Source organism: Macrobrachium rosenbergii, chromosome 2 (assembly GCF_040412425.1).
Source record: "Macrobrachium rosenbergii isolate ZJJX-2024 chromosome 2, ASM4041242v1, whole genome shotgun sequence".
Lineage (NCBI taxonomy): Eukaryota > Metazoa > Arthropoda > Malacostraca > Decapoda > Palaemonidae > Macrobrachium > Macrobrachium rosenbergii.
The window spans coordinates 42,165,640-42,190,290 of record NC_089742.1 but is presented as its reverse complement, the minus strand read 5'-3'; the positions used below and the strand labels follow the sequence as shown (position 1 = coordinate 42,190,290).

General features: G+C 37.4%; 2 protein-coding genes across 23 annotated transcripts in view; one reads left to right on the top strand and one right to left on the bottom strand.

Annotated features, from left to right (window-relative positions):
- Window positions 1–24,651, top strand: part of LOC136845827 (gem-associated protein 6-like) — a 142,269-nt gene that overhangs the window by 38,565 nt on the left and 79,053 nt on the right. The window contains exon 6 of one of the 3 annotated variants that reach the window (XM_067116224.1): window positions 13,476–15,561. The exons of the other annotated variants lie outside the window; for them this stretch is intronic. The gene's annotated coding sequence lies outside the window, so the exon portion shown is untranslated. Of the gene's footprint in view, window positions 1–13,475; window positions 15,562–24,651 lie in introns of those variants that run through there. 3 annotated transcript variants of the gene reach the window in all.
- Window positions 9,974–24,651, bottom strand: part of LOC136845769 (mucin-2-like) — a 1,649,806-nt gene continuing 1,635,128 nt past the window's right edge. For 18 of the 20 annotated variants that reach the window (XM_067116026.1, XM_067116170.1, XM_067116077.1 and 15 more), the window contains 7 exons: window positions 24,167–24,328; window positions 23,846–24,028; window positions 20,408–20,428; window positions 19,584–19,796; window positions 17,209–17,328; window positions 16,660–16,800; window positions 9,974–12,963 (listed from right to left, as the gene is read on the bottom strand). In XM_067116026.1, the coding sequence (XP_066972127.1) occupies window positions 12,892–12,963; window positions 16,660–16,800; window positions 17,209–17,328; window positions 19,584–19,796; window positions 20,408–20,428; window positions 23,846–24,028; window positions 24,167–24,328 (912 nt within the window). In that variant the 3' untranslated portion in view covers window positions 9,974–12,891. The remainder of the gene's footprint in view (window positions 12,964–16,659; window positions 16,801–17,208; window positions 17,329–19,583; window positions 19,797–20,407; window positions 20,429–23,845; window positions 24,029–24,166; window positions 24,329–24,651) is intronic. The other 2 variants (XM_067116065.1, XM_067116179.1) reach the window with 1 other exon arrangement.

Here is a 24,651-nt window from a genome sequence, read left to right as displayed (position 1 = left end):
TAAGAGTGAATGCTCATGAGGTGAGAGAGCCATAGCTCGCTTCTATCTTTTCACAGTCTTGGTCCCTCCTCCAGTCTATTGTGGACTCTCGCACTGGAGATGTAGCTCAGTGTTTGCTTCTCATTATTTGAGAGATGTTAGGTGTTACGCGAGGAGAAGTGCTTCTCTAGACTTACGATCCGGCGTTAGGTGTTGGGTCAGGAGCTGAAGCTAATCCTTTTAGTTTAACTAGTTAGTTGTTCTTTTGTGCGTGGTTGTGTTTTTTATGGTCGAAGCTGGAGAGCAAGTGTTGAGACTCTCTCTTTTCATCTCGCATATCTACAAGGTTAGGCTTGGTCAGGTGGTAGGGTTTGGTTGTAGCTCACTTGTAGTTTTTTATTGTCACCAGCTCTGTCATGTAAGAGGTGGATAGCCCTTCATTGATACATGATTCAGGTAGAGTGGCTCTGTTCTTGTAAGTGGTTAATCCCCATTGGACACGATCCATAACAGGCTCCTTGTCATGTAAGTGGGTCTTCCCCATTGATATGATCCCAGAAGGGCTGTCAGTCATAAGGTCCTTCCCGCTGAAGCTCTTGAGGCATGCAGACTCACAGACAGTATCCATGAAGTCTTCTGCCCAATCAAGTAAGAACCATGGTTTTTTTTTATCCTACAACATATGTTTGTTCCCGTTTTGGTTAGCTGTCTCTGCTCCTCTCCAAGGGTGCCAATCAGCTAAGTATATAGTGTGACGTGGTGCATGTACAAAATGAATTTTACATGATAAAATAAGTTTTGTACATACTACTCCGACAGATATATATCGATAGGGTTCTCCAGCCTCCCCTCAGAGACAGGTGGAAAAAATCTGATTAGGAAAAGTGGAATGGTTCCTTATTCCCGCCACCCAGCGGGTATGGTAGATCACCTGACCTACCTGTCGGCGTGTGCGAAATTTGAATTTCTGTCGCCGAGACTATAGCTAAGTATATATCTGCCGGGTAAGTATGTACAAAACTTTATTTTATCATAAAAATATCATTTTTCATTTAGGAAATCTATTCTTATAAGAAAACTCAATTTAGCAGATAAGACATTATGCCTGGTTCATGCACTTAAGGTTTCCTATAAGTCACGGCAGACATCCCAGGGGTCAATTTTCTTACACCTAGCACAAAAACCACACTCCCTACAAGGTCTGAGAATGATTTTAGTGTTTCTCATTAAAAGGCATATCCACTCACTTTCCTAGGTCACATGGTATTAGGAAGGTAAGAAGATCATTGACCTTCTAAAGAAATCTCTCATTTGGAAGAAGTCTCCAGATACACAGAGTGGTCATCAGTATTTTAAAAAAATTAATGCCATGGAGCTCAAACAAATTTGACTACACTGAGTATCAGTAGGTGGCATGGTTAGTCTTAACCCCTAGGTAATGCAGCAGAAAACCAGGGGTCTTATTGATGGTGAGTGTGCTAACTATCACTGGGAGAAGGCCAACAGTACTGCAAACAAACCAGCACGCTTAGATAAGCCACTGTAGAACTACATCTTAAAACATAAGTTCGTATATAGTTCTTGTTCCTTTGTATCAAAACCTGAAGAGTATTTGCCAAAGAATGGGGCTTGAAAAGTGGGACTTGAAATGTTTTTTCCTTTGGGTTGTTAGGATTGAAAAGTGAGAGCTTAAGCCTCTTTTGTCACCTGTCAATTTCTTTGTAAAGCTCTTTGAGGATGAAACAAGCAACTACCTATCAAAAAAACAGGTTTTGACATAGGAAGAACTTATTTTTGGTAGTCGCTGTTTAGTCCTCAAACCTCCCACTCCTCTGATGAAAGGCATGAGATTTGGGCAAGGATCATGCTGCATTGACCAACAGAAAGTAATGGCTTTTGGTCTTTAGTTGGCCCCAGTTGTAAAAACAAGAGGTTGGCATGCGCATTAGTCACATCTCTTTCTTGCAGTTCTCTTGATGTTGGAAAAACTGGGTTCAGCCGCTGTAAAGATTTGGAAAGTGCCTCCTATCTTTGAGTCCAGTATATACTCCATCATGTGTTATAATGTTAATCATCATGACACAATACCTGGCCAAAAAGACCAACTAAAAGAGAATTCTTTGATATTAGTTTGGTCACCATGGAGCTCTGGTAGAGCATGGAAGGTAACTCCTTGAGGATGAAACAAGTGACTACCAAAAATAGGTTTTTCCTATGTCAAAACCTGTTTTTTGTGTGTAGTAGTGTCTTAGGGTTGAAAAATTTTTCATTACGCAATCTTTGTATTACTTGAAATTTTGAACTCTAAAGTTTTGTGATTTGTCGTCTCTGAAAATTAATTTGAAGGAAAAGAACCTAGTTTGTCTGAAAAACTCCTTCTATTTGTTTGCCTGTTCATCCTTGACATGTTTACACACCTATCTGCATATGGTCACTGCACTGTGTGCTTGTGGGATCTACTTCTTGAGTCTTCTGTCTTGTTTTAAATGATGCACATCCCATCTTATAGCACAGTTCTAACCACTCATTAGTTCCCAAAATGACAAATTTCAATCAATTTGTATTTTTCATAACAAGCCAACCTGCAGGAAAAATTAAAGGGAAGGGATGGAATTCTCTAGTGCCTGCATTGGAGCTCCTGTTAGAAAAGTACAAAAAGAATTTTGGTGGCAGGAGACCATCCAGTCAATAGGGTTGTAGAATAAGGTGCATGCTGTGGCTTCAGTGTTTGATACACAGTGCGCAGGGTTTTCTTCCAGTAATTGAATGAGGATGGCTATTGTCCACTTGTCTAGACTGCAGGTTTGTTAGTTTCTGAAATTTACAAATTGATTAAAAAGTCATTTGTTAATGAACAAATGGTTTTAACATTTGGTGGGATCCTTCTTGGAGGGTGGATGAGAAAGCCTGAGAACTGACTGGGTTTACTCACTGTCAAAGCTTCCTGGCCAGCCCCAGGACAGAGGAAGGAGTCATAACCTCTGATATGTTAGCGTAAGTTTACTGAACAACTAGGCATCCAGGCTAAATTTTTGAACTCAGTTGTTATTTGTCATGGAGGAAGGTAAAGAACCTGTAATTGTCGGAGACAACAAAACTTATGTTAGCCACCAACCTTGTTTGTTGTTAGTTCCTCTCGCCCCTTGTAAGAGAGAGGAAGGGACCTGCTTCTATAAGGAGTTTGTATTGTGTAGTTCAATCAAATATAACAAAATAGAGTGGAAGCTCACTCACCTGTATCTAATCAGTTCCAGCACATGATGGACCGGTTCATTCCACTGCCTGCCAGTAGAAGAGAAAAAAAAAAGAGAAAGGAAGAAGACCAGTCATCCCATTCACCTCACTTTCATGAACCAACATTGAGGTAAGATACAAACTCCGCTAAAAGCCACTGAAGATCAGCTACACAACAAGAGCTTGGCCACCAGACCCATGTCTGAAAAAGCGAACCCAGGAGTTATGGCAACGCCCCACACAGATAGAAGGTTGTGAAGGTGGTTTGGTGAAGACATAAATCGCCCTTCAAAATGCTGGGGGAACCCAGATGGACTTTTTAAAATCACCAGAGTGTTGGAATGTATGTGTTCTTGTCAGCTCTTGCTCACTGTATCGTGTGCATCTGAATGTGAAGAAGTACTGTAACCTTGTTCTAAGGATTTTACTTAGCCTAAAGGTATTGTGTTCTTGACACTTCTTTCTTGTTCTGGCCTGTGTCTTTAACAAAAAGTCTTCAACACCCAGGTCTGGGATGACAGTCCTTTAGATAGTGACGCAAGTGCAGAAAGAACAGGGCATAAGAGTAGTCGTCTGGGACAGGTTACCAACAAAATCCCTGGCAGGGATCGAGAAGACTGAATCTGTCATCAAAGACCCCATTTTAGGGAGAAGAGAAACGAATTCAGGACAAATTCAGGCTATGGACTGGCCCCTCCCATATCGGTGTTATTAAAAGAAAGTCCATGAAGTTCACCAAACTCTCTTTGATGAAGTTAAGGCCAATAAGAAAACTGTTTTGAGGGTTAAATTTCTGTGCTGAACCCTGTAAGGATTCATAGGGAGCATGATTGAGACTGCTAAGCACCAGAGTCAAGTCCCAATTAGGAAGTTTAAGATCTCTTGGTGAACAGGACTGCTCCAACTTGTTGAGAATGTATAGGGCTGTGGCCAGGCCAGGTTAAATACCAACCCTAACCTCTGAAGCACAGGTAACTGCCTTCCGATTGATGCCTTTAGCACGAAGTCTCCGTAGGCGTGTGCACAACACCTCCGAGGAGATATTTGTCGTCTACCAATTAGGCTAAGTCTGTCTCACTTCTCTGAGAAAGGAAGGGAAGGAATGGGAGGACCTTGTTGAAGACCAGACCCTTTCAGTTTGCATGAAGTGAATAAAGGAGAGAAACTACCCACAGAAGAACTGTCCTTCCTGGAGCCATGACAGATGCACAAGCAGGGCTTGCAACTGCTGAGCTGGTTGCCCCGCCAAGACAAGGACAACTCTTGCTGTTGTATCTGTTAGCCTTGGTAGATACTATTCTTGCTTGGGTGAGAGATTTGACCTTTCTAAAGATGCAACTCTCAGGCTGTGACCAAACCAAGAAGTCTGTCCGTCCTAGAAACTCTTAAACATCAGGAGATGTACCCTTAGTGTTGATCATTTGATGGATGAAGAAAAATTAAAACTTGGGAGAGTCAGGAAGTCCCAGGGTTAGGCATGGTGCCTCTGCCATGGCTCAGGGATCTGGAAGTCTCCCCTATGAAATGAAGCTGAGTTTTCTGTGGTGAAGGATTGATGGGTAAAAAGTCTACTGTCCTTCCCCCAATGGCAGGAATCAAATTATTATGCAGGTGCTTCTTCAAGCTACATCATTGTCCCAAGTCCTTCATCTGATTATTTCTCAGTTTGTCTTCACTACAATGTTCCCGTTCTGGGAGTTGTCCACTGTTGCTCTGACTCCTCTGCAGAAGAGGACCAGAACTGGAGCAGTTGTACTTCAAATTCGTCCAACGTTGCTGACAGTTACATCACCCTTTCTTGGTTGAGAAAAAGAGGTCCAGTTGATCTTCAGGATGTTGGTGACCTCTTTGTCATTGAGTACCCCACACTCCTTTGAAGAACCTGAGCTTCCTTGATTAGAGCATGATGATGAGATTTCTAGGGACATGGCACACAAGGCTCCTTGTAAGAACCCCAGGGATTTGTCTGTGTAAGGTCAGAGTTGCTTGTCATCCCAGCCACAAGTCTAAAGTCTTGACCTCATGGTTCTTCAAGAAGAGAGGGAACAATTATGTTCCATCTTTCATCTGATGGTCTGATGGACAGAGATGGCTCTGTTTTGATTCTCCTGGCTGACATTTTTTTTTTTCCTAATTTTTTGGCTAAGGGTAAGGAGGGCGTGACGATTTGGTACATGCCTAATAACAAAATTGGAGAGACAGGTCCTGTTTTGGATTCCAGTTTACCCGAGAACTTCTCACACAGACTCTTTTTTAATTGCTAAACTTTCATGGATCCCATGAGAATCCCCAGGTTCTGACTAGAGGGTACACTCTTGTGCACTTCCTGTGGGACATGTTTGGAGGGTGAAACTTAGGAGCAGAACCTTTGGGTGGTGGAGGTACTAAAAAGAGGATTATGTAATTCCGGATGATTTGTGGATTGGAGAAATCTGGCCTTGTTCATCCCATCTTCACTCTATCAGGAGAAGCATCTTGTTCTTCCTGAATAAGCTGCTATCTTGCTAGAGAAGAATGCAATATAGCATTCTACTTGTAAAAGGTTGATTTTACAATTGAATTTTTATAGTGCTACAAGTGTCCAGTTGGTTTGGCCAGAGAGATTGGCTGTAGGAGCCTGGGCGGTTTATTTTACTGTCCTTCCTGCTCTTTTATCCAGCGCATTTTCTTCACCTTCCTCTTGAAAGCTGACTCGACGACCCTTGGTGGATGTGAAGGGATGCATTTGCCAGATAGGATAGATCCTCAATTGCAGGTTCCGATTTGTTTTTTCAAGGAACATCTACCAGTTCATGGTACTCTACTCAAATACTGCTGCCAAACTGCCCAATGGATTTTCTTGCCCCCCAGGAGGATGGTGTTGTATTTTAGGGGCAAGAATTCTATTCTCTCTTATTTCTAGCCCTTGGTTCTGCTTCCTAACTGCTCTCAGGTGGAAGAGAGGGTCAAGGAACTGTTGCTTTGTCTTGGTTCAGATGGCTGAACTTTTGAGTGGGTTCTGAGAGCCTGTCATGCCTTTGTCTTTATTCAAATGTTAGAACTCTTTCAGTCTGGGTTTCTGAGGACCAAGGAACTGGACTTTGTTCTGGTTCATGTTGGCTAACTGTTTCAGACGGTCTTTGAGGGCCACTGTGAACTGTTGCCTTATCTGTCAGTCAGTCTTGGGAAGATTATCAGTAGTCTTCCCTGACTTTACATTGTCTATCTGGGGATGAGCGATAGACTCTGTAATTTTTAGGCTTTTCCATTGGAGAGACAACAGGAGATCTTGTTCTCCTGTTCTGGTAGAATTTTAGCTATGAAGGAAGCTTCCTAATGAGGTAAAGACTTTTAACCGGTTGGGACACAGGCATCACAAGAGAATTTTCCATTCTTCAAGGTCAGATGGAGGTACAGCCAATTAGGTTATAATCTTGAGACTTTGGAGAGGGCGGCATCTCTTCTTTTTAGCTCCCAGTTGGCCCACATGTTAGCTGTTAAGTGAGCTAAGTAAGGAATAGTCTTTCTTGATTCATGAACTGCAGCAACCTAATGAAGGCTGCACTATTCAATGTCGCCCGTAGAAGCGGGAGAGATTTTTGCTACTGCCGTTTACCATAAGTCAAGCCATGAAGCAGCCTGGAATGCTGACGAAGCGGCTGACTCCAAGGTAGTCGCCTCTTGATGGGTGAAGGGTGGGCCCTCTGCCTTAATCTGGTCTAACGATAAGCCTGGGCCTAGAAGGATCAGGTCTGGATCTACCTGCTTTGTCTGCAATGCAACCTTGGAGGTTGCATAAAAACGTCTGTGTCGAGGTAGTGGTGGAGGGGCAACTTGGAAGACCTACTTGAATAAGAATAAAGTTAGCATGCTTAGAGCATGGCAACCTTAAAGAAGTCTTTGTCTCTTTCTTAGGCCCAAGCAGGGCTTCAATACCCAAAGAGTAATCAGAGATGGTTGCCACAGCCTCCTCAACTAGGTCGTTATACCCACAGATGACCTCAACGACTTCAGCGTACGATGTCATAAACTTTTGATTATCTGCATCTTCTATTTCCTAGGCACAGGAATCACGATCCGGTCTATCGACCAAGTCGGAGGTAGTCAAAACGTCATTGTCCACACTGGAGTGTAGGCTCTCTTAGGGCCAAGAACTCTTTTGGGGGCCCGAAGATTTGAAGAACGAGAAGGAATCATGTCTTGATCCTGATCCTGTCCATGAGAACGGGAGCGAGAACTACAATGAGGAGATAAATGTCATGACTGGTTGTGCACCCATGCAGGGCTGCCACGTGGCTGCTGTTACATGAAGAGCAGTCACGACTGTGTGATTGAGAGCATGGATTATGGTCATGGCCATGTGATCGAGAGCGTGGATCACGGTCTCTTCTGGGAGAACGTGAGTGAGTAAAACGACGTGGAGATGAAGGCTGTGGGAGGGTACGTGACTGTGTAGGTCTCTCAACACAGAAAGAAGAAACACGGCCATGTGAATGCTGGCGAGGGCTAAGAGATCTTCGAGGAGAACAGTCCTGGTCCCGAGAGCATCCCTTCACTATCGACTTCTTGATGGGAGCCTTATCATCCTTCGTATGGACTTGGAAATCACTCGTTCCTTGAACAGGACAGGTAGATGAAGACGAGATCACAGCAGCCATCTGTGGAGAATTCATATCCGTAGATTTGGAGTTCTTAAAGGATGCTTCTCCAGGGGTGTGCACTGCAGCATGGGAGTCAGGAACTGTGCATGGATCAACATCTAATGCAGAAGAGGCATGGCCATGCTTAAGGTAGTCCACAGCTATGGAAGTTGCAACTCTAGATTTACAGGATGGGTTTGACACGTGTTGTTTAAGTGTTATTGAGATCAGCTGTTTTGGAGAAGAGTGACATTGAAGAGAGGGTCTGCCAATCTTCTTGTGTGGAGTTTTATTACGAAGTTTCTTCCTCCAAGTTGAAATGGGCGGAAAAGACAATGAATAGAAGAGGTAGAAGATTATGAAGATGAAGACGAATTAGGGATAGAGATCTACCATTTGTTCTTGATTTCAGCACTATTTTTTTTTGACCATATTTTGATTAACATTGTTTTTATTATGTCAATTAGAGTCGAAGGAGCAGATACTATTCAGGATGGACTTGATGGAAACAACATGGCTGGTGACAGCATGGTGTAAGGTGGGGAGACATTACAGATTAATGATGTCGGGAAATAGTTCTTTTAAACTGTCATGGTGGACGCAGGGTTTCTGGAAGACATGCAGTCAGACAAAAAGGCTTTTATTATATTAAGGTAAAGCCTTGTTATGGGGAATTGGGAGGGGAGGCAGAAGGGAGGGGAGTGTAACATATCAGAAAGGTTGTTTGGTAGGCCTAATGACACCCAACATGTTTGAGAGCATTCTGTTGCGCTACCCTAAAACTTTACGACCTTGCCTCCTCCCTACTTTCAGCTCCCCACCCCTCTGAAAAAGAACAGTATGGAACAAACGATCAATTACAAGATCTCCTGAATCTTCTTGATCCTCAAAGGCAAGTGGAGAGATTTGGCAAAGAAGAGATGGAACCAGAATTGCCATCTCTGCAAGTCATTTAAACTGCATAAAACCTTCTCAAGAGCCTTGATTTCTTATAAGAGGTTGTCTGATTCCTCTTTATCTCCTCTTCTTACCAAATTCCTTCATTGCTTTATTATCAAGTCACAACACTATGGGACAAGTTTTAAAGTATTCATGAAATGCTATTGAAGAACTTCTGCACCTACTATAAAGGTTTAGGTTCTGTATCCATAAGAGGCACAAATTCAGAACAAGGGCTGTTACCCACCCCAGACATCTTCTGGTTGAGGTTGTGGCTTGCATTAGAAGATGCTCTTGGGTTTGCATTTTCTAGAAATGTAAATGCACACAGATAACATATATCACTGAGAAAACACAAACAAAAAGAGAATAAAAAAAAAAAGAAGAGAGAACACTAAGGCGTACTACGGGCAGGAAGTGCTAAAATAACCGGCCTCTTGGCTAGAAAGGCAGAAGCTCAGATCTTTAGGCTCAGGAATGCTTTTCCCAGAAACTGGTATCTGGCTCACTGCAGGCTGGGTGAAGGAGGTAGGGGTATCACTGCTCAAAATCCTTGTACATTTTTTCCTCTTCTGTTAAGACCAAAGGTTTGTTAATAGATTTATGAACAAAATCTTCATTAAATTTTTCATAAAATCAAAAGCACTAACTTTAAGGCTTAGAGTTTTGGCCAAACCCTTTTGCTCGTTGAATATGTTTTTCAGTAAATGGTGGAAAAGTTGGGATGGAAATTTTGACTTCCAGTGCCTAATTATAAAGTTATCATTTGATACTCTTCTTATATTTAAATCTTGTCTTCCCATAGAAAACATTCATGGACTTTGTTCAGTCATTTTTTTTATCTTTATATTTTCCATAATAGTTTGTATATATACTGTGCAACATGTAGGATTATCTGATAAATCTTTAATCCATACTGTCAAAATTTTATTGATTTTCATTTAGCAGACTTGCATAAAAATTACAATTGTATGTGTAAAATAGTAGAACTTGAATATAGTACACAATATTGTATATTTGTGTTAAAACTGAAAATGGACAGTCAAATCTTTAACTTGTTGATCCTCCCTTGTAAGTTTTTACTATTTTCATTTATATGAAAATGTCTGGCATCTTGAATACCCTGGGGCTATTTATTTTATGTCATGTGAAAAATGTAACTTTTCAGGCCCATTAGACTATTAGGTTAAAAAACAAACTCAGTTTAACAACCATTTTATTAAGAACTGACTGGCAGAACAGACTTCATTACATATGGCACACAACGTGGTGACATCACAATAGTTTCCTTAATGTATATCTGATCGCAAACTTTGGTTTTTCATGTTGAAATGGGTTACACCAGCAAATCGCCACACAGTTAATCCAATCCAAGGAAAAAGTTTAGTCTATTATCTTGGAATGTTTTTTATTTATATTTTTTGTTCGAGCAGCTAATTCCCTCTCCCATGAAACAGTGATTTTCTTTTACTGTATGGTGATTTTTAAATGCACCATTTAGTTTTTCTAGGAAGAAAGGGTGTAAGGCAAGCATATATGAAGTTATTTCTAAAATACTGTAGTTTTAAAGCAGTGAATCATTTTGAAGAATACTTTTTATAATGAACCATCCAAAGTCAGCATTTGTCATTTGGGGGTTCAGTCAAGTTGTACTTGACCTTACACTCTATCTTGCATACCTATAGGGTATTGTTTCCATTTGATATCCTGATTTTCAAGTGTTGATAAGTAGAATGTAGGATTCACCAAAACAGCATATATTTCTGTTAGGCATTAAAAAGATCATGTTAAACTGCAGTAGCTTCTCAAACTAACAGTTGCAAATATTAGCCGACAAATCTTTGTTACATGACTAATGCTGCTGCCATTTTATTTTTTTACACTCAGCCATCATTCATTATTTTATAGTTATGTTTACAGAAAATTTACCTGATGTTTTTATGTTGATTTTTCTTGGAAAGGAAGAAGCATTTTTACTGCATTTTCCATCCATGATATAGTATACCAAAGTCATCTTAAAGTATGTGGCCTAGTGACATATAATGAAGCAAGCAGAGGAATCCTCCACTACAGAGAGTGATGATGCTCGCAAAAGAAAATCAGAATGTTATCAGGTTATAGAGAGCAATAGGTATGTTAGTACAGTACTTCACCTGACAGCTTGTGCACACATGATGCAAGAAGATGTTCAAAGAGAAATTAGAGAAAAATACATAAACAACTTGCAATATGACATTATAAATGCCTTCACATGGTAGTTAAACATGTGACTTATCTACTTTTATTGTATAATAAAAAATAAGACAAACCTGATAGTACTATATTCATATATAGGGTGTTATTTATGACTGTATTGACAATTTCCTACCATCAAAATTTATTTTGCAGACTCATATTTTCACTTTTACAGTCAAGCAGTCTCTCTTCCATATCAGGCACAAAGGCAAAACATTACTCAACATGTGGACATGAAGAAAACTGTTTCCTTACTCAAAAAGACTCTCATGTCTTAAAGAAATCTTTCTGTGACACAGAGCTAAAATGGAAGGTTTCCCGATTTGAACTTGATCAATAATTAGGAAATATTAAATTAAAAATATAAAAACAAAACCCAAGCTATATCCCTTTTTATGGGCTGCATTGAAACAAAAGGACTGCAGTTATAAAAGCACTAAACTTAATTTTAAGTGACTAACTATAGTTAAAAAAACCAACATTAGAACCATAACAGCAACACCGTAAGTCTTCCAAAGGTCCACTGAACTCTTCTATAATGATGAGCTCATGGCAAATGAGTTCATAAGAATTGCAAAAGTTTAATATATATAGAGTTTTATGATATGCTCCTCTAAAATTAAGTTGCATTTTCTGTTAACTTTTTTTCATTACCTTTAGATAAAAATAACTGGCGTCATGGTCCCAGTTAGATTCACTACAAAAAAAAAAGTAAAGTTGATACAACTACTCTGCCAGTTCACTGAGTTTTCCCTGGATTGAAATAAAAAACACTTTGAACTAAGGATACTTGTGCAGTGACTGAAAAACTTTCATTCAATGAGGATTATCAAGAACTGGATAACCAAATATCATTTTAGAATATCCATGAAGTTCACCATATGAATATTTTCTTATATAATGAACTTTATGAAATGTAATTTCTTTTCTATTATGTAAACCATCACCAGAAGTGATAATTCATGTGAAAAAGAAATTGTTTCTGTTATTTGGTATAACACTGGTACTGTACTGAGGGTTGCAACTCAGATCACGTTATGTTCAAAGTTCGTGTTTTCTCTTCTGTGATCCAGCTATTCAAATTCAACATATTAACACCCATAGGCTTAAATGAAGGGTACCATAAACATTGTAGTTACTACGCCTAACTAGCAGTGATACTGTATTAGTTCAATTGAAGGCATTTCAATTATACATTATCTAGTCTATGCAAGTGGAAAACCAGTTACACACTGAAATCACATTTTATGGAAAAGATCATGCCTTTTTCTCATTGCTATGTAGTCAAAGCACAGCCAGAAAGCTTGAATAATAATTCATTACACAAGGAGTAGCACAAAAGCTACTTGACTTGACTCCTTCATTGTAAGTGTACCCACATGGTAAAATTATTCTTTTACCAAACAAAACAAGTTTTTTAAGTTACATTTATTAGTTGTATTTCAGGCATTGTGGTTGGTTAAACAGCAGGCTATTAACTTTCCACTGATGCTATAATTTTGAAAGCAAGATAGCTTTTCCAGTGCCACTAATTGAATCAATGCAAAGTAGTTTAAATATCTTTAAGGCAATAATTTATGACCTGCTTATGTCACTGACATAATAAATATGTTGGTCAATATATTTATGATAAAACCTATTAAATGGCTTACTTTTGACTCAAACCATTTCCTTTACAAAATGGTATATACACATCAAAATAAATATGTTAGAGACATACCATACCATTACTGTTTAAAATCAATGTTTTAAAAACTGTACAATCTGATCAGTTTTCCAATTATATGTCAACTGATGAAGATATGCTAAGTTAAAAAAAAAAAGATTAAAAAAATGACATGATTTGTTGCAATAAGTAGGAATTTAACTCTTCAAAGAAGAAGCACTATATATACTGAGGAGTTTCTTGACCAGTTAAAAGGCGGAAAATTGATGTAGGCATAGTCTTCATTCGGATCTGAAAGTAAAAATAAATCAGGGTTTAAACTTATTGGATTTCTATAATGGGTCAAACAATGTGCACTGCTCCTTACTTTACTTCTATGCTAACCTGAAAAGTGCAGCGTAAGGTGAGACTAGTCATCAGTAGGTAATAAAAATCAGTTCCTCTCCAATAATAAGTATTCCTCTCATCAGAGGAGTTCCTTTCCAATGTCATAACTTCCTTGGCTACCGTAAGATGCTGAAGCCTTGCTGTTAGCTCTAATATTTTGTACCTTTTTTTTCTTCTCTTACACCCTTTCTGTATTTTATATTAAAATTTTGTCAGAATATGTAATTACCCTCAATGTGCTTTGACAAGAGAGTTATACCATTGTTTCTGTAATCACAGTCAGGAACACCAACCATCTGTAAAATATTTTAAGCTTTAATTTCATCACAGGGTAAACTGTAGGATGTTTTTCAACATTTATATTCAATGCACTTGATTTTTTCCTCAGGGCGAATAAAAATTATGCATACTTTCAGGCATTTTCAGTATACACACCACCAACAGAACAGAGAACGGCAAGAATTTTGGGAAAGCTTATCATAAGCAATGTGCCTGGACTGTAAAACTTAATTAGCTGCAGAGGTGAAAACAGTCTCTACTCCCTTCTTAGCACCTTGCTTGACCCTGGTCAGGAAAGTAAGGATGTTTCCTCTGCCTCGAGTATAACAGGACTGGTAATATTGTGTGTCCTGTTATACTGTGTAGGGTGTAAGATATCTGCTTCTGGTTTTAGTAGGACCAAAGTTGACAGGAAAACTTAAAAGTCAGGGCACCATACTTGGAGACAACAAAGCAGACTAGGGAAAAGAACCCAAACTGAAAATGATAGCCATGGCAGCTTGTTTGTTCTCCAACTATAGAGTAATCAAGCCTCTGGAAACAGGTCAGTGTCCAAGGGTCAGAAGGCTGGGGAGATCCTTAACCACTACCACCACACATGCCTCTTCATTATCATATTCATCAACTGGAAAAGGGTATAGCAAATATGAGGGACAAAAGACTTTCCAAGCAAACAATGAGAAGGCAGATCCCAGCAACATTCTCCACACAAGGGAACAGTAGGGCACTAGTACAGCCAAGAATATACTTTTGTCAGTTCAACAGAGCCAGGTCTTCCTTACCAAACTTTTCATAGGTATCCATCTCGGATAATGACCATAAAACTGACCAGAGTACAGAAGGCAGGGGCATCCCTGGCAATAAGCCCACATTACAAATAAATGTTGTTGTGCCTGCAAGATACCAGTAGATATGTCATAGTACTTCTGGCAGTACTGGTATGACAAGGAAACTTAGTAAGGCATATCCATGGGGCAGTTGTGACCTCTCCTGAAAATACCCCTTTAACCACAGCTTGACATCCCTATGGCAACAGCTGACTCTGTGAAGGGAAGGTCAAAGCCTGTATAACCTGACTCCATACAGTCATCCTTCAAGGTGGTAACTTAGCTCCGACTCCTGTAGGGGATATAGGAATGTGGCTTAAGATAACATTTTTAGGGGCAGACCTAGATGCCATTGATGAGGCTGAAGAGGAGCTGTCACTGTTTAGAGAGATCAGCCTTGGCAGCTGTGGAGGACACCCACCTCCGCAACCAAGGATTTTGGTCAAAGGAAGGGGTCCAAGTAAATGGCAACATCAACTGGTACATTTATAAAGGAAAGGATCATCAAGTGAGCCATAAAGATTTCCTGAGATAAATGCCATCTTTAAGTGCTCTAGCGCTGCCAAAGACCCATTCTCGTTGGTCAAAGTGCTAAGCCTTCTCCACAGAACCACTCATTGGTATTGCTCTACAAAACAGATGAAGAGGAAGCTAGACCATCCTTAGTATTGACTTAAATGACAATATAAAGATGGCAAGCATGCACTGAACACCCCTGAACTCGGTAAAATCTGCTGTGTCTGGTCAGACAAGAAGAAAATGAGCAGGACCCCCATAGGATGGTTGTAACTTCAACTTGTTAATAAACAACATCTTGTCACATTGCTGCAGTTCAAGTACAGCGGCCTCCTTAAAGGGCTGTGAGGGCCAGTCTATAATATATCAAGACCCTGCACACTCAATTAAGCAGTGCAGTAGGAAGCATCATCTTGAAGGGTGGAGAACTTCATCTGGTTCCTTAACCCAATCTTCCACAGTGAGCACCTGGAATTGTGAGAGTTAGCACTTTGTGAGCAGGCGTTGTCAATTGACGACTAGCTTTATGGTTATTTCCAGGTATCATCCCCTGATGATCAACATTTTGCGCCATATAGTTTGAATGATTTTTTTGGGGAAAAATGTTCAAATCATTTCAGTGGCCATAAGTGACTTCTGGCGACACTCTAAGTCAAGCAGCAACTCTAGAGTAGCGAGTCAGCATTGGATACAGGGAGATCAGTCTGACTTGAGATTTCATGGGGGAATATGTACTGTAGTTCCCCATCCCAGGACATCTCATAAATATTTTACCATAAATATACTTGGAATTTGTTACTGATTTTAGTTCTTTTCTGTTATGGTATTGTGTGAGTTGTAATTATAATTTTAAAAAATAAAATTTTTTTAATAGAAAAAACATTTATAACTTGGTAAAATTCATGTATTTTTACAACTGTCTTTACGAAAAGAGACCACCCCTGCACAGGGTTGGAAATATTCACTTTCAACTTACTGTGGAAGGTACAGAAAATTTTTTAGAATTCTTTTTTCTTATACCATGTGCATATGGATATCTTCCTCTTACCATTGATGTGTTTTTTTTTTTTTTTTTTTTTTTTTTTTTGCCAGCCTTAAATTCAGCCCAATCTAGGGGTGTTCTTAATATTGTATATATATTTAGCCCCATCCTGTAAGGGTTAAATCTCACCACCCTCTTAGAGGGGGATGTATAGAGTGTTGAGGGTCTGGGGACAGCCAATGGCTCAACATTGTCTTGGGTGGAGCAATTTAGCAATCCAGGGTATTCAAGAATGGTCAGATCTCAGGTGACAGTAACTCCTGTGACCAACCAACAAACAGAAACCTGAAAGTTTAGCTGATGAGAATTAACACAGCCAGTAAAAAACCACTTTGTCCCAGACATTGACATAATGAACAATTCTGTTGAGGCACAAAGAACAGCATCTGGAGTAGACTATACTTCAAAAAATTCTTGCATCTTACTAACAATATTCACACTTCCTATCCTTATGTACCCACAAGCAGTACTTGCTTCCTCTTTGACCCCATCCTTGAATTTTACAAATTAAAAAGTGCCTTCAATTTTAGTATCTTAATCCTTGGACAGTTACTCATACACCCTAAACAGTATTCAATTATTTCTTAAATCCTCATCTTAGTTACATTTATAGCCATATATCCTCCCTTCCTCTTGTCTACATGAAAATCTGGCAATAGTTACGTCCTAATTCAATCCTCAATCTATCTGTAGAGGAAATTTAGTCAAATGTACAATACCACCCTCTAGTATGACCAATTTCAAAGTAAATATTTATTTTGTTAGCATCAGAATAAACTGCTTAGTTTTAAGTTCAAATTTTTAGTGTACTCACAGCTATACAGTGGATATTTTTGTATGTAAATGGATATGTTCTGACATGTTTCTCAACCTTGTAAAAAGAACAGAAATTGCATGTTGAAGTACACAGTAGAAACTATGAAAAGGTAATCTTACCTCGCCAACAGAAGTTGCTAAAAGGTTAACAATTTTTTCATGAGGAACTGCAACAACAGACTGACTATTTATATCAATGATTCGGTGACCAACTCGAACTCCTCCGCGTTCAGCAATTCCTCCTCTTAATAAACTACATATCTGAAAAGACATGACAAAAATATAAAACTTACAAAGTAAAAGCAAATGCCTTTATATGAAATACACTAATAATCATAGACAGAAGTATTCTTGTCCTCTCCTTAAGAAACAAGTAAATAGTGTCGTAGTCTGGAGCAAACAACTTATTCAAAAAGAAATTGAAAAAGAATAAGGTAGAATGACTTTCACTGATGTTGATGTGTGTGAAAACAATATTTTTACCACCAAGTAACTTCACATTAAAACATAAATTAACTGACAGAATCACTAATGGTACCCGAACTGAAAACTTCAATAAACCTGGTGCTCTTGTTTACTGTAGTACTCTGCAAAATGCAATGTGGAAGGCTTTGCCTAACCCTGTATACACCAAAACTTGAAGATAATTGATAACAGTATAGTACTTACAACACCATTTTGTACAGAGAAACCTAGTTGATATTTTGTATCTGGTCTTCTTATCTTCACTTCAACAACTGGTGGACAAGGAACTACTGTAAGTTTGACTGCAGTATTATATTTAGTATTCTGAAACAAAAATAAATGAAGTTAGCATACAAGTTCAATCTTTTGAGGGTGAACCAATAGTAACCTTGCAAAGCAATCAAACATTTTTGTGGTATAGCACTAAACAGTAACACCTCATCTTAATGGACTCCTGTACCTACCAGCTACTTTATAACCGTTATTTTTTCTTGTGCTATAATTTTAGAATGATAAATTTCCAGATAAATCTTGCAGGTTAGTTTAGGTTAGGACCAATGTGGAATTCCTGTTAACTACTTTAAGATAACTAGAAATTATTCAAGTGCATGTGTTAAGCTAAAGTGCTAATATTTGGAATTTAAAACTTGCACAAGGAAATATAACAGTTTCAGTTTTCTATCTACATAGCTTCCCACTCCATGTCTAAACTATACTGTTGTTAACTAACTTTGAAATTTACCAGTTCTGTACTTGGTATAGAGAACTTTGTGAAAATAACACTCTAAATATACGCTATAAACAGTATACTCTACCATACTCAATAATTAAAAATCCATAACCCTTTGCAATTCTCTGGGGCATTAATGACTTCAGTTTTTCAACACCCAGAATAGTATTTTTTATTTAAAAATGCAAAATAATCCCGTATTAATACAAAAAAATATTTACATTACTTGACAAAACTAATATCTATCTGCCTATTATATATTTTCTTACTGCTGACAATTTACGGGTAAACTATCAGCAGTAACATCAAGTAAGATCTCAAACATGGATACATGCATAATCTCAGTTGCTTTGGAAAAGTTTGTAATGTGTTTAATTTTTTTTCCCTCATACTTACAAACCACTGCCTTACTAAAGCATATTACGTTGGTAACCAAGAAAAGACCAACAGATTTTCATGAGGGGGTGGGATGATGCTCCTTAACTTGAGCTATGTCCTCCCCCCTAATTTTCTTAATCTTTTTAAGTTTTGATCTTCACTCCTATGTTTGAACGACAGGGTTGAGAACAAGAATCAAAATAGGATAATGGTTACAGAAATTTTTTTTTTTTTCACTACCCTTTAGTACAGCCTCTGTACTGTATTATCTAATTTCTCCTCAACTTGACAAAGGCTAAAACAAGATGGCTGACATTATTATAATTTCATAGCTAATATGGCACACTATTTGTCTTTATTTACTTTATATATTATTTACCTTACTTCTTCCTTGCCATTTCTTTTAATGGTTTATTCTTATACTTCCCAATTTACTTTCATGTATATTAGGCTGCTTTCCCTACTGGGGTTCTTAGGCTCATGGCATTCTGTTTTAGTGTTACAGCTTGGCTTGTAATAATGATAATTACATTTTATAACTACTGCTGTTATTTAACATCTGTATGGCATCTGTTGTTATGTCTCTTCATATTGAGCATTTTGGGAGGGTTTCATGTCAAGGTTATATGCCACACCCCTGATAATTGGTCTGGGATGCAGAACGGTTAGAGTAAGAAAAACTTATCATATTTTGTAAGTGTATCTTTAACTGGTCCTAATTGTGTAAGTAAAATGAAAAACCTTAATAAGCCTGTTCAATGTGACTTATTTGACTTGTTTACAGCTTATTAATAGCTCCTCCCCATGCATATTAGTTTTTTGTTAATTTGTGATATCTAACCTTTGAGGATTGACAACTGTGATGGGCTCGAGTATACCCTCAAGCAAGGGACCTTACAGCCTAAGGTTTGAGAACATGACTTGAAGGTCACTGCTCCATATAAGGAAAATAAATATGACACCTGAAATGACTCCCATTTTGGAAAGCAGCATAGACAACTCCTCCACTTGTGGTGGGCATCCCCATCTACCCATTTTAAAAAGTTTAAGTACTGGTAACTTTGGTATGGTCTGTGCTGAAAGCTGATTGTGGAGCTGTTTTGGATAGCTATTGGCAGACAAAAGAGAATCATACTACTCTTTTTGGGCCTTTTTGTCTGCAGTTTACTGTGCAGAAACTGTTTATATCACTGTCCAACAAAGGGTTTTACAATGAATATAAATAACTAAAAGAAATTTTGTCACAATGTATGAACTTATTTTGGCTTATCCTATCTGAAAGATTTTATAGATTTTTATAGTTTACAGATACCACATTTGCTTAAATTCATATACAGTACTGTTATTAAAATGACAAGTTTTGAATAGTATTGTACTGATCTAAAAATAGTTTACTGGACTATATAAACAGCAGTTTGTACACTGGACTGTATAAACTGCAACTTGTTCATCACTGTAGTAATATACCAACCTTTATATAATTCTGGCATGTAGAAAGTGGCAGACCAACTAATGACACACCATTTATTGCAATTATTTGGTCACCAATGTTGAGCTGTCCACACTTGGCTGCTGCTCCCGTTGGAGATAGATTAGCTATAACTACAGTTGGAACCATTGAGCCCCACCCTGATTCCACAACTACCACGCCTAGGATTTCGCTCTTCATCTTTGGTACTACAACCTGAAATAAACAAAAACCTGTAGTTCTGTACATATAATGAAATCAACATCAATGACCCAGGAGTACAGTGTTTGGTTAAAACTCGTTAAAAAAAAATTGTACCCATAATTTTGTAAAATCCAGCATCTGGAGCCTGAGCTGTAAAAACTATTTTAAGCTGTTAGTACAAAAGTTCCAATATAGTCCAGTAATAGCTTCTAACATGCTAAAGGATATTACCTGAAAAGCCACCATTCAAAACTAACCTTTTTGCCTAACAACTCTAATGACATAGTGAAGAAAATCAAGGAACTGAGACTTGATGCTATATAAGCGAGCAACTTAGCTTCTTTACCTGAACAATGAAGCTTTATCTACATAAAATAGCCGAAGATTCAAAACTCTGTAATGCGGAAAAAAATATCATGCTGCCTCTAATGTTGTACTAAGATTAGTATACTTTATAGATTTTAAATTAGGTTCGTAGGACAGGAATTTAGCACAACTTATGAAAAATGAAAAATATTGTTAACAGAGTCTTGAAGTCTTTCCATTTTTGCTATAAAAAGCCTCCTGATCTGTGTGAAATGAAATCCCATGTATCTTTCCAAAAGTATGCTTGTGTTACTTACCGTCTTTGAGATATATAGCTCCTGTGTACGACGGTGTAGATGGGGCCGCAGAAAAGATTTAAAATGCCCATTAGAATACACTTTTCATGGTTGACTAATGACCACATTTTGAAAATGACTGGTCAAAGGATTGGGCAAGTGGACACGGTAGGTGGAGAGTTAGTGTTTACTTTCATTTGACTTAAAACATTTCCCAGGCATTAAGCATTTAAGCAGCTGTTTCTTTCACTCATACTGTCTATTCATATATGAGATACTGTAGATAAGGAAAACAAAAAGGATTTGTGTTTCCATCACAGAAAAAGGGAAAGAATTAAGGTTGATGTGCTGGGACTTTAAAAAAGTTATATTTTTACAAATAACATTTTCATGATTATTAACAGTCACCAAATGTGGAAGTATTACCAAAATTCTTTTTACAGTGATATAATTCTTGAACACTTAAAAGAAACTTGACAGTGAAATTACAGTTTTAAAAACAGATATGTTACACCAAACATTTAATTCTTGCAGCCAAAAACGTGGGTGAGTGAATTAGTGGAAACACAGCAGTACTCGCAAGTGGGTCCTCATTACATGCATACAAATGAACCAATCGGCAAAAAAAAAAGAAGCTGTGCTTTTCAGAAATGAAAGTCATTACACCAATGCCTCTATCAATACCAATGGTATATACACCTGAAACTGCCTCAAGAACTGTAATACTGAGTACAACTATCAATATGCTGTTCTGTACTTTAATCTTATTTTTCCCCCCCAAAAAAAACTAAATACAAGACAACAAAATCTATATTTTACACATGAACCCATAATAAAATACAGAAAGAGAACTATTTCCTTGTGTGAAATACATATAGCCTATGCGTATGTGAACACCTACCTTTGTTAAGTCAATAACAAGTTTATACACTACACACTCATATTATCACTCCTGATGGGAGACATTCCTTCTTGGGTACATTCAAAATGAAAATATGGGAAGGTTTAAACTTTTAAGATTGCAGTTCCATTTTCTTAGTGTGCTGTAGTCAGCAATTGAGAAGTTTAAGGTTTCTTGATAATTAGAATCTAAATGGGTAAATATAAAAAATCTGTATCCTTAGTCAAGGTAACTGCATACAAATGTGTTACTACATTACAAATTGCCACACTGGAAACATAATTACATAAATCTAGCTTATTTTGTATTTTCATTTACTTACAAATAATGAAGCTCATTTTCTCAATTTATTTTTAAATACCATTATCTGGTCTGTACCTTGCAATAAACTCAATTAAATCTCCACCCACTCTCTAAATTCTTGTTTATAGCCCTGTACTATATATTCAAATTAAAAAAAAATTTAGAAAATTTTTTCCCATTGTTTATTCTGTAAAATTCTTTTAAATGCTGATATGGAAAGCTAGAACTAACATCTGTTCTAAACGGATTTTAAATTCTACTGTTTAAAATTCCTGATTCATTTACTTTTGTTGGGTGCTAAAACTGATCAAACAGTCATATCTTCTAATTATGGAGAATACCTGTAGCATGATCTTTCCATGAAACACATCACTCTTGTCTACTTTTCTGATTTTGGAGAATACCCATAGCATGATCTTTGTATGAAGACCATTAATACTGTGTACTTCCCCTTATCAATATTTAAACAAAAGTCTTCATGGAGTGACAACTTCTAATGGACCTGAGTATACTAATCTTGCCAGACTATTTTCAAGGGTATCTAAGACAGCAATGCACTCAGTACAGGCATCTTAGAAATGTACTGAGATCTTGTTTAGCCCATACTGGATGAAATTAAATCCTGCCCTCAACCAAACAAACACAGAAATTTTATGGGGAAATATGAATTCTGCACAGCCTCATGCTAGATTTACCTTTCCCAACTAAAAGTAAATCCATTATTGGTCAAAAACCCTAAAAGTAAGTTTTCTTTGTTACAGCTATTTAATCACTGCAATGCTGAATCCCACGAGATATGCAAGTTCATTCAACGTACATCAAAATTCTCTTGAAAATGCTATTATGGCAATATTGGTCACTGATTTGGATTAGGAATTTACCTAGAATTAATTTTGTGTAGTGTATTCAGTTTTAGCTCCATTTTAGGACATCACAATTACTCTCAGCATTTGCAGACAAGGTTTATGGGGAAAATTATCTACTGTCTCCTGCTTTAGGCTTGTGCACAGGGATTTACCACAGACTGAACAAGATTAATGAACTAACTAAGTCTTGTTTTTGGGTATTCAATTAATCTAGATGCCTCCAATTAAATAAATTGTATTTCAATGAACTTTTTTCTAACAAAAGACCACCTTCCATAAACCACATACTGAAGTTTTCTAATAAGTCGGAGCCTGTAATTAAATATTAAGCACCTTTTCAGTTAATGTATCACAACATGAGTTTATGTAATTTATGAACCATAATGAGCAGCTTCCATAATTTCTGTGAACAAAATCATTAAAGAATAAAACTTACTTATATTCCTGAGGAGTTCTATTAAAATATGCTGTGGTATACAGTACTTATACCAGTAGTAGCTCTGTAGTACAACTATACTATAAAAAAAATCCTCTGAGGAAAAAATATAGAAAAATAACTGAAAATGCAAATATGCAAAAAGTATCATGAAACCAATAAAAAATGCTAATAAAGAACACAAAAAACATTCCTTAGGAAGTTATTACACTGGGTATCCAAGCACCATGCTATGTAAAAACAAAGATGTATATCCATTCAATCCAAACAGCTCTTTGTGAGCAAGGTCCTTAATGATGCTGCATATACAAACCACATGGAAGTTCAGTTGCCTAGTGGGTAATGTATTTCCATGTAACAGGTTCTTGCTTTCCTTCAATGATTTTTCAGTTATTTACACGACGTTAAAAAACAGAACATGCTACACAAGATGAAACTACACAAAAATCTTTATTCCACTGTAGCAGTTTCTGATTTCAATAAAACAAACCTTGCTTGGCTTTTCTGTAAATTAAACTTACCTGTCCTTTCCTGTAAAAATATGTTTCCATATGCATCAAGTTGTTGAAATCCTTCAACTGATGTAAGAATTCCATAACAGCTATGTGCTATTATAGTGAATTTTCATAAATAAAAGCATATCTAAAAGGCTATTGTATATAATAGAGGAATTGGTGTAAAACAGGATGACACCTGTGCTTTGACACTACTCTACATACTGTACTGCATAACTCAATCTTGAGTTTTGTGACATAATCAGCTATTTTGAGCTTAAGATTTATATACAGACATACATTTTATAAAGAAAAGAAAAACCTTATATAGTTCTAATATATCTAAGAAAAATAACAAGAGCCTTTTGAAAAATCTATGGCTCAAAATTGATGACACTGTCACTTTCAAAAACATTTAACTTAACATTAAAGAAGCTAACCTTAGATGGCAACACATACCTCCTTTTGCAACTCTTTCTTAGCAAACATTTGAAGTTCATCACCAAATATTTCTTGGGAATTAAGAACTTCCTGATAATCCATTTCTTTAACAAAACTATGATCTTCAATACCATTTGCTTTTAAAAATTCTAGATACGCCACCTGAAATGCTTGTCCAATACTCTGTGCAATAAACTGCGCCTGTTGGAAGAAATGCTACAGGTCAAGAGGATTCAAGTGAAGGCAATGTATTAAGTCAAGTACTGTATTTGATTGCACACTATAATGAAATTCATAAACTACATAATTACAACATGGATAAACAAGTGTTCAACGTACCTCATCACTTTCAAACACATGGCAGATCATCTTTGGTGTTTTTTGTATGTTATTACCAGTATCATCAGTAGGTAGGACTCTTCTCCGTGCCATCAGCACAACCAAGTCACCAATATCAGCAATATAGGATATGGTGCGGAGTGCATGATCCATCATTATTTCCTGCAAATAGTGAGTAAATTATTGAATACATTATTTATCAGTTTTCTCTGATAAAAAATGTTCCCATGAAAAAATACTAAATGATTTAAAACAACAATTATACAGATGAAGTAAGACTTGCAAATACTGTACTGTGCTCAACTAGTGTAAATTGGTCCAACCTAACCAATAAATTTTGTCTTTAATATTGTACTAGGAGCTACTACAGGGTACAGTATTTGTGCTATCCCTTCAGCCTGTACTGTACCTACACCAACTTTTCAGTCTTTTACTTTACAACCATTCCTGCTTCATTTCTTCCATTTTGCCATTCAATCACTCAA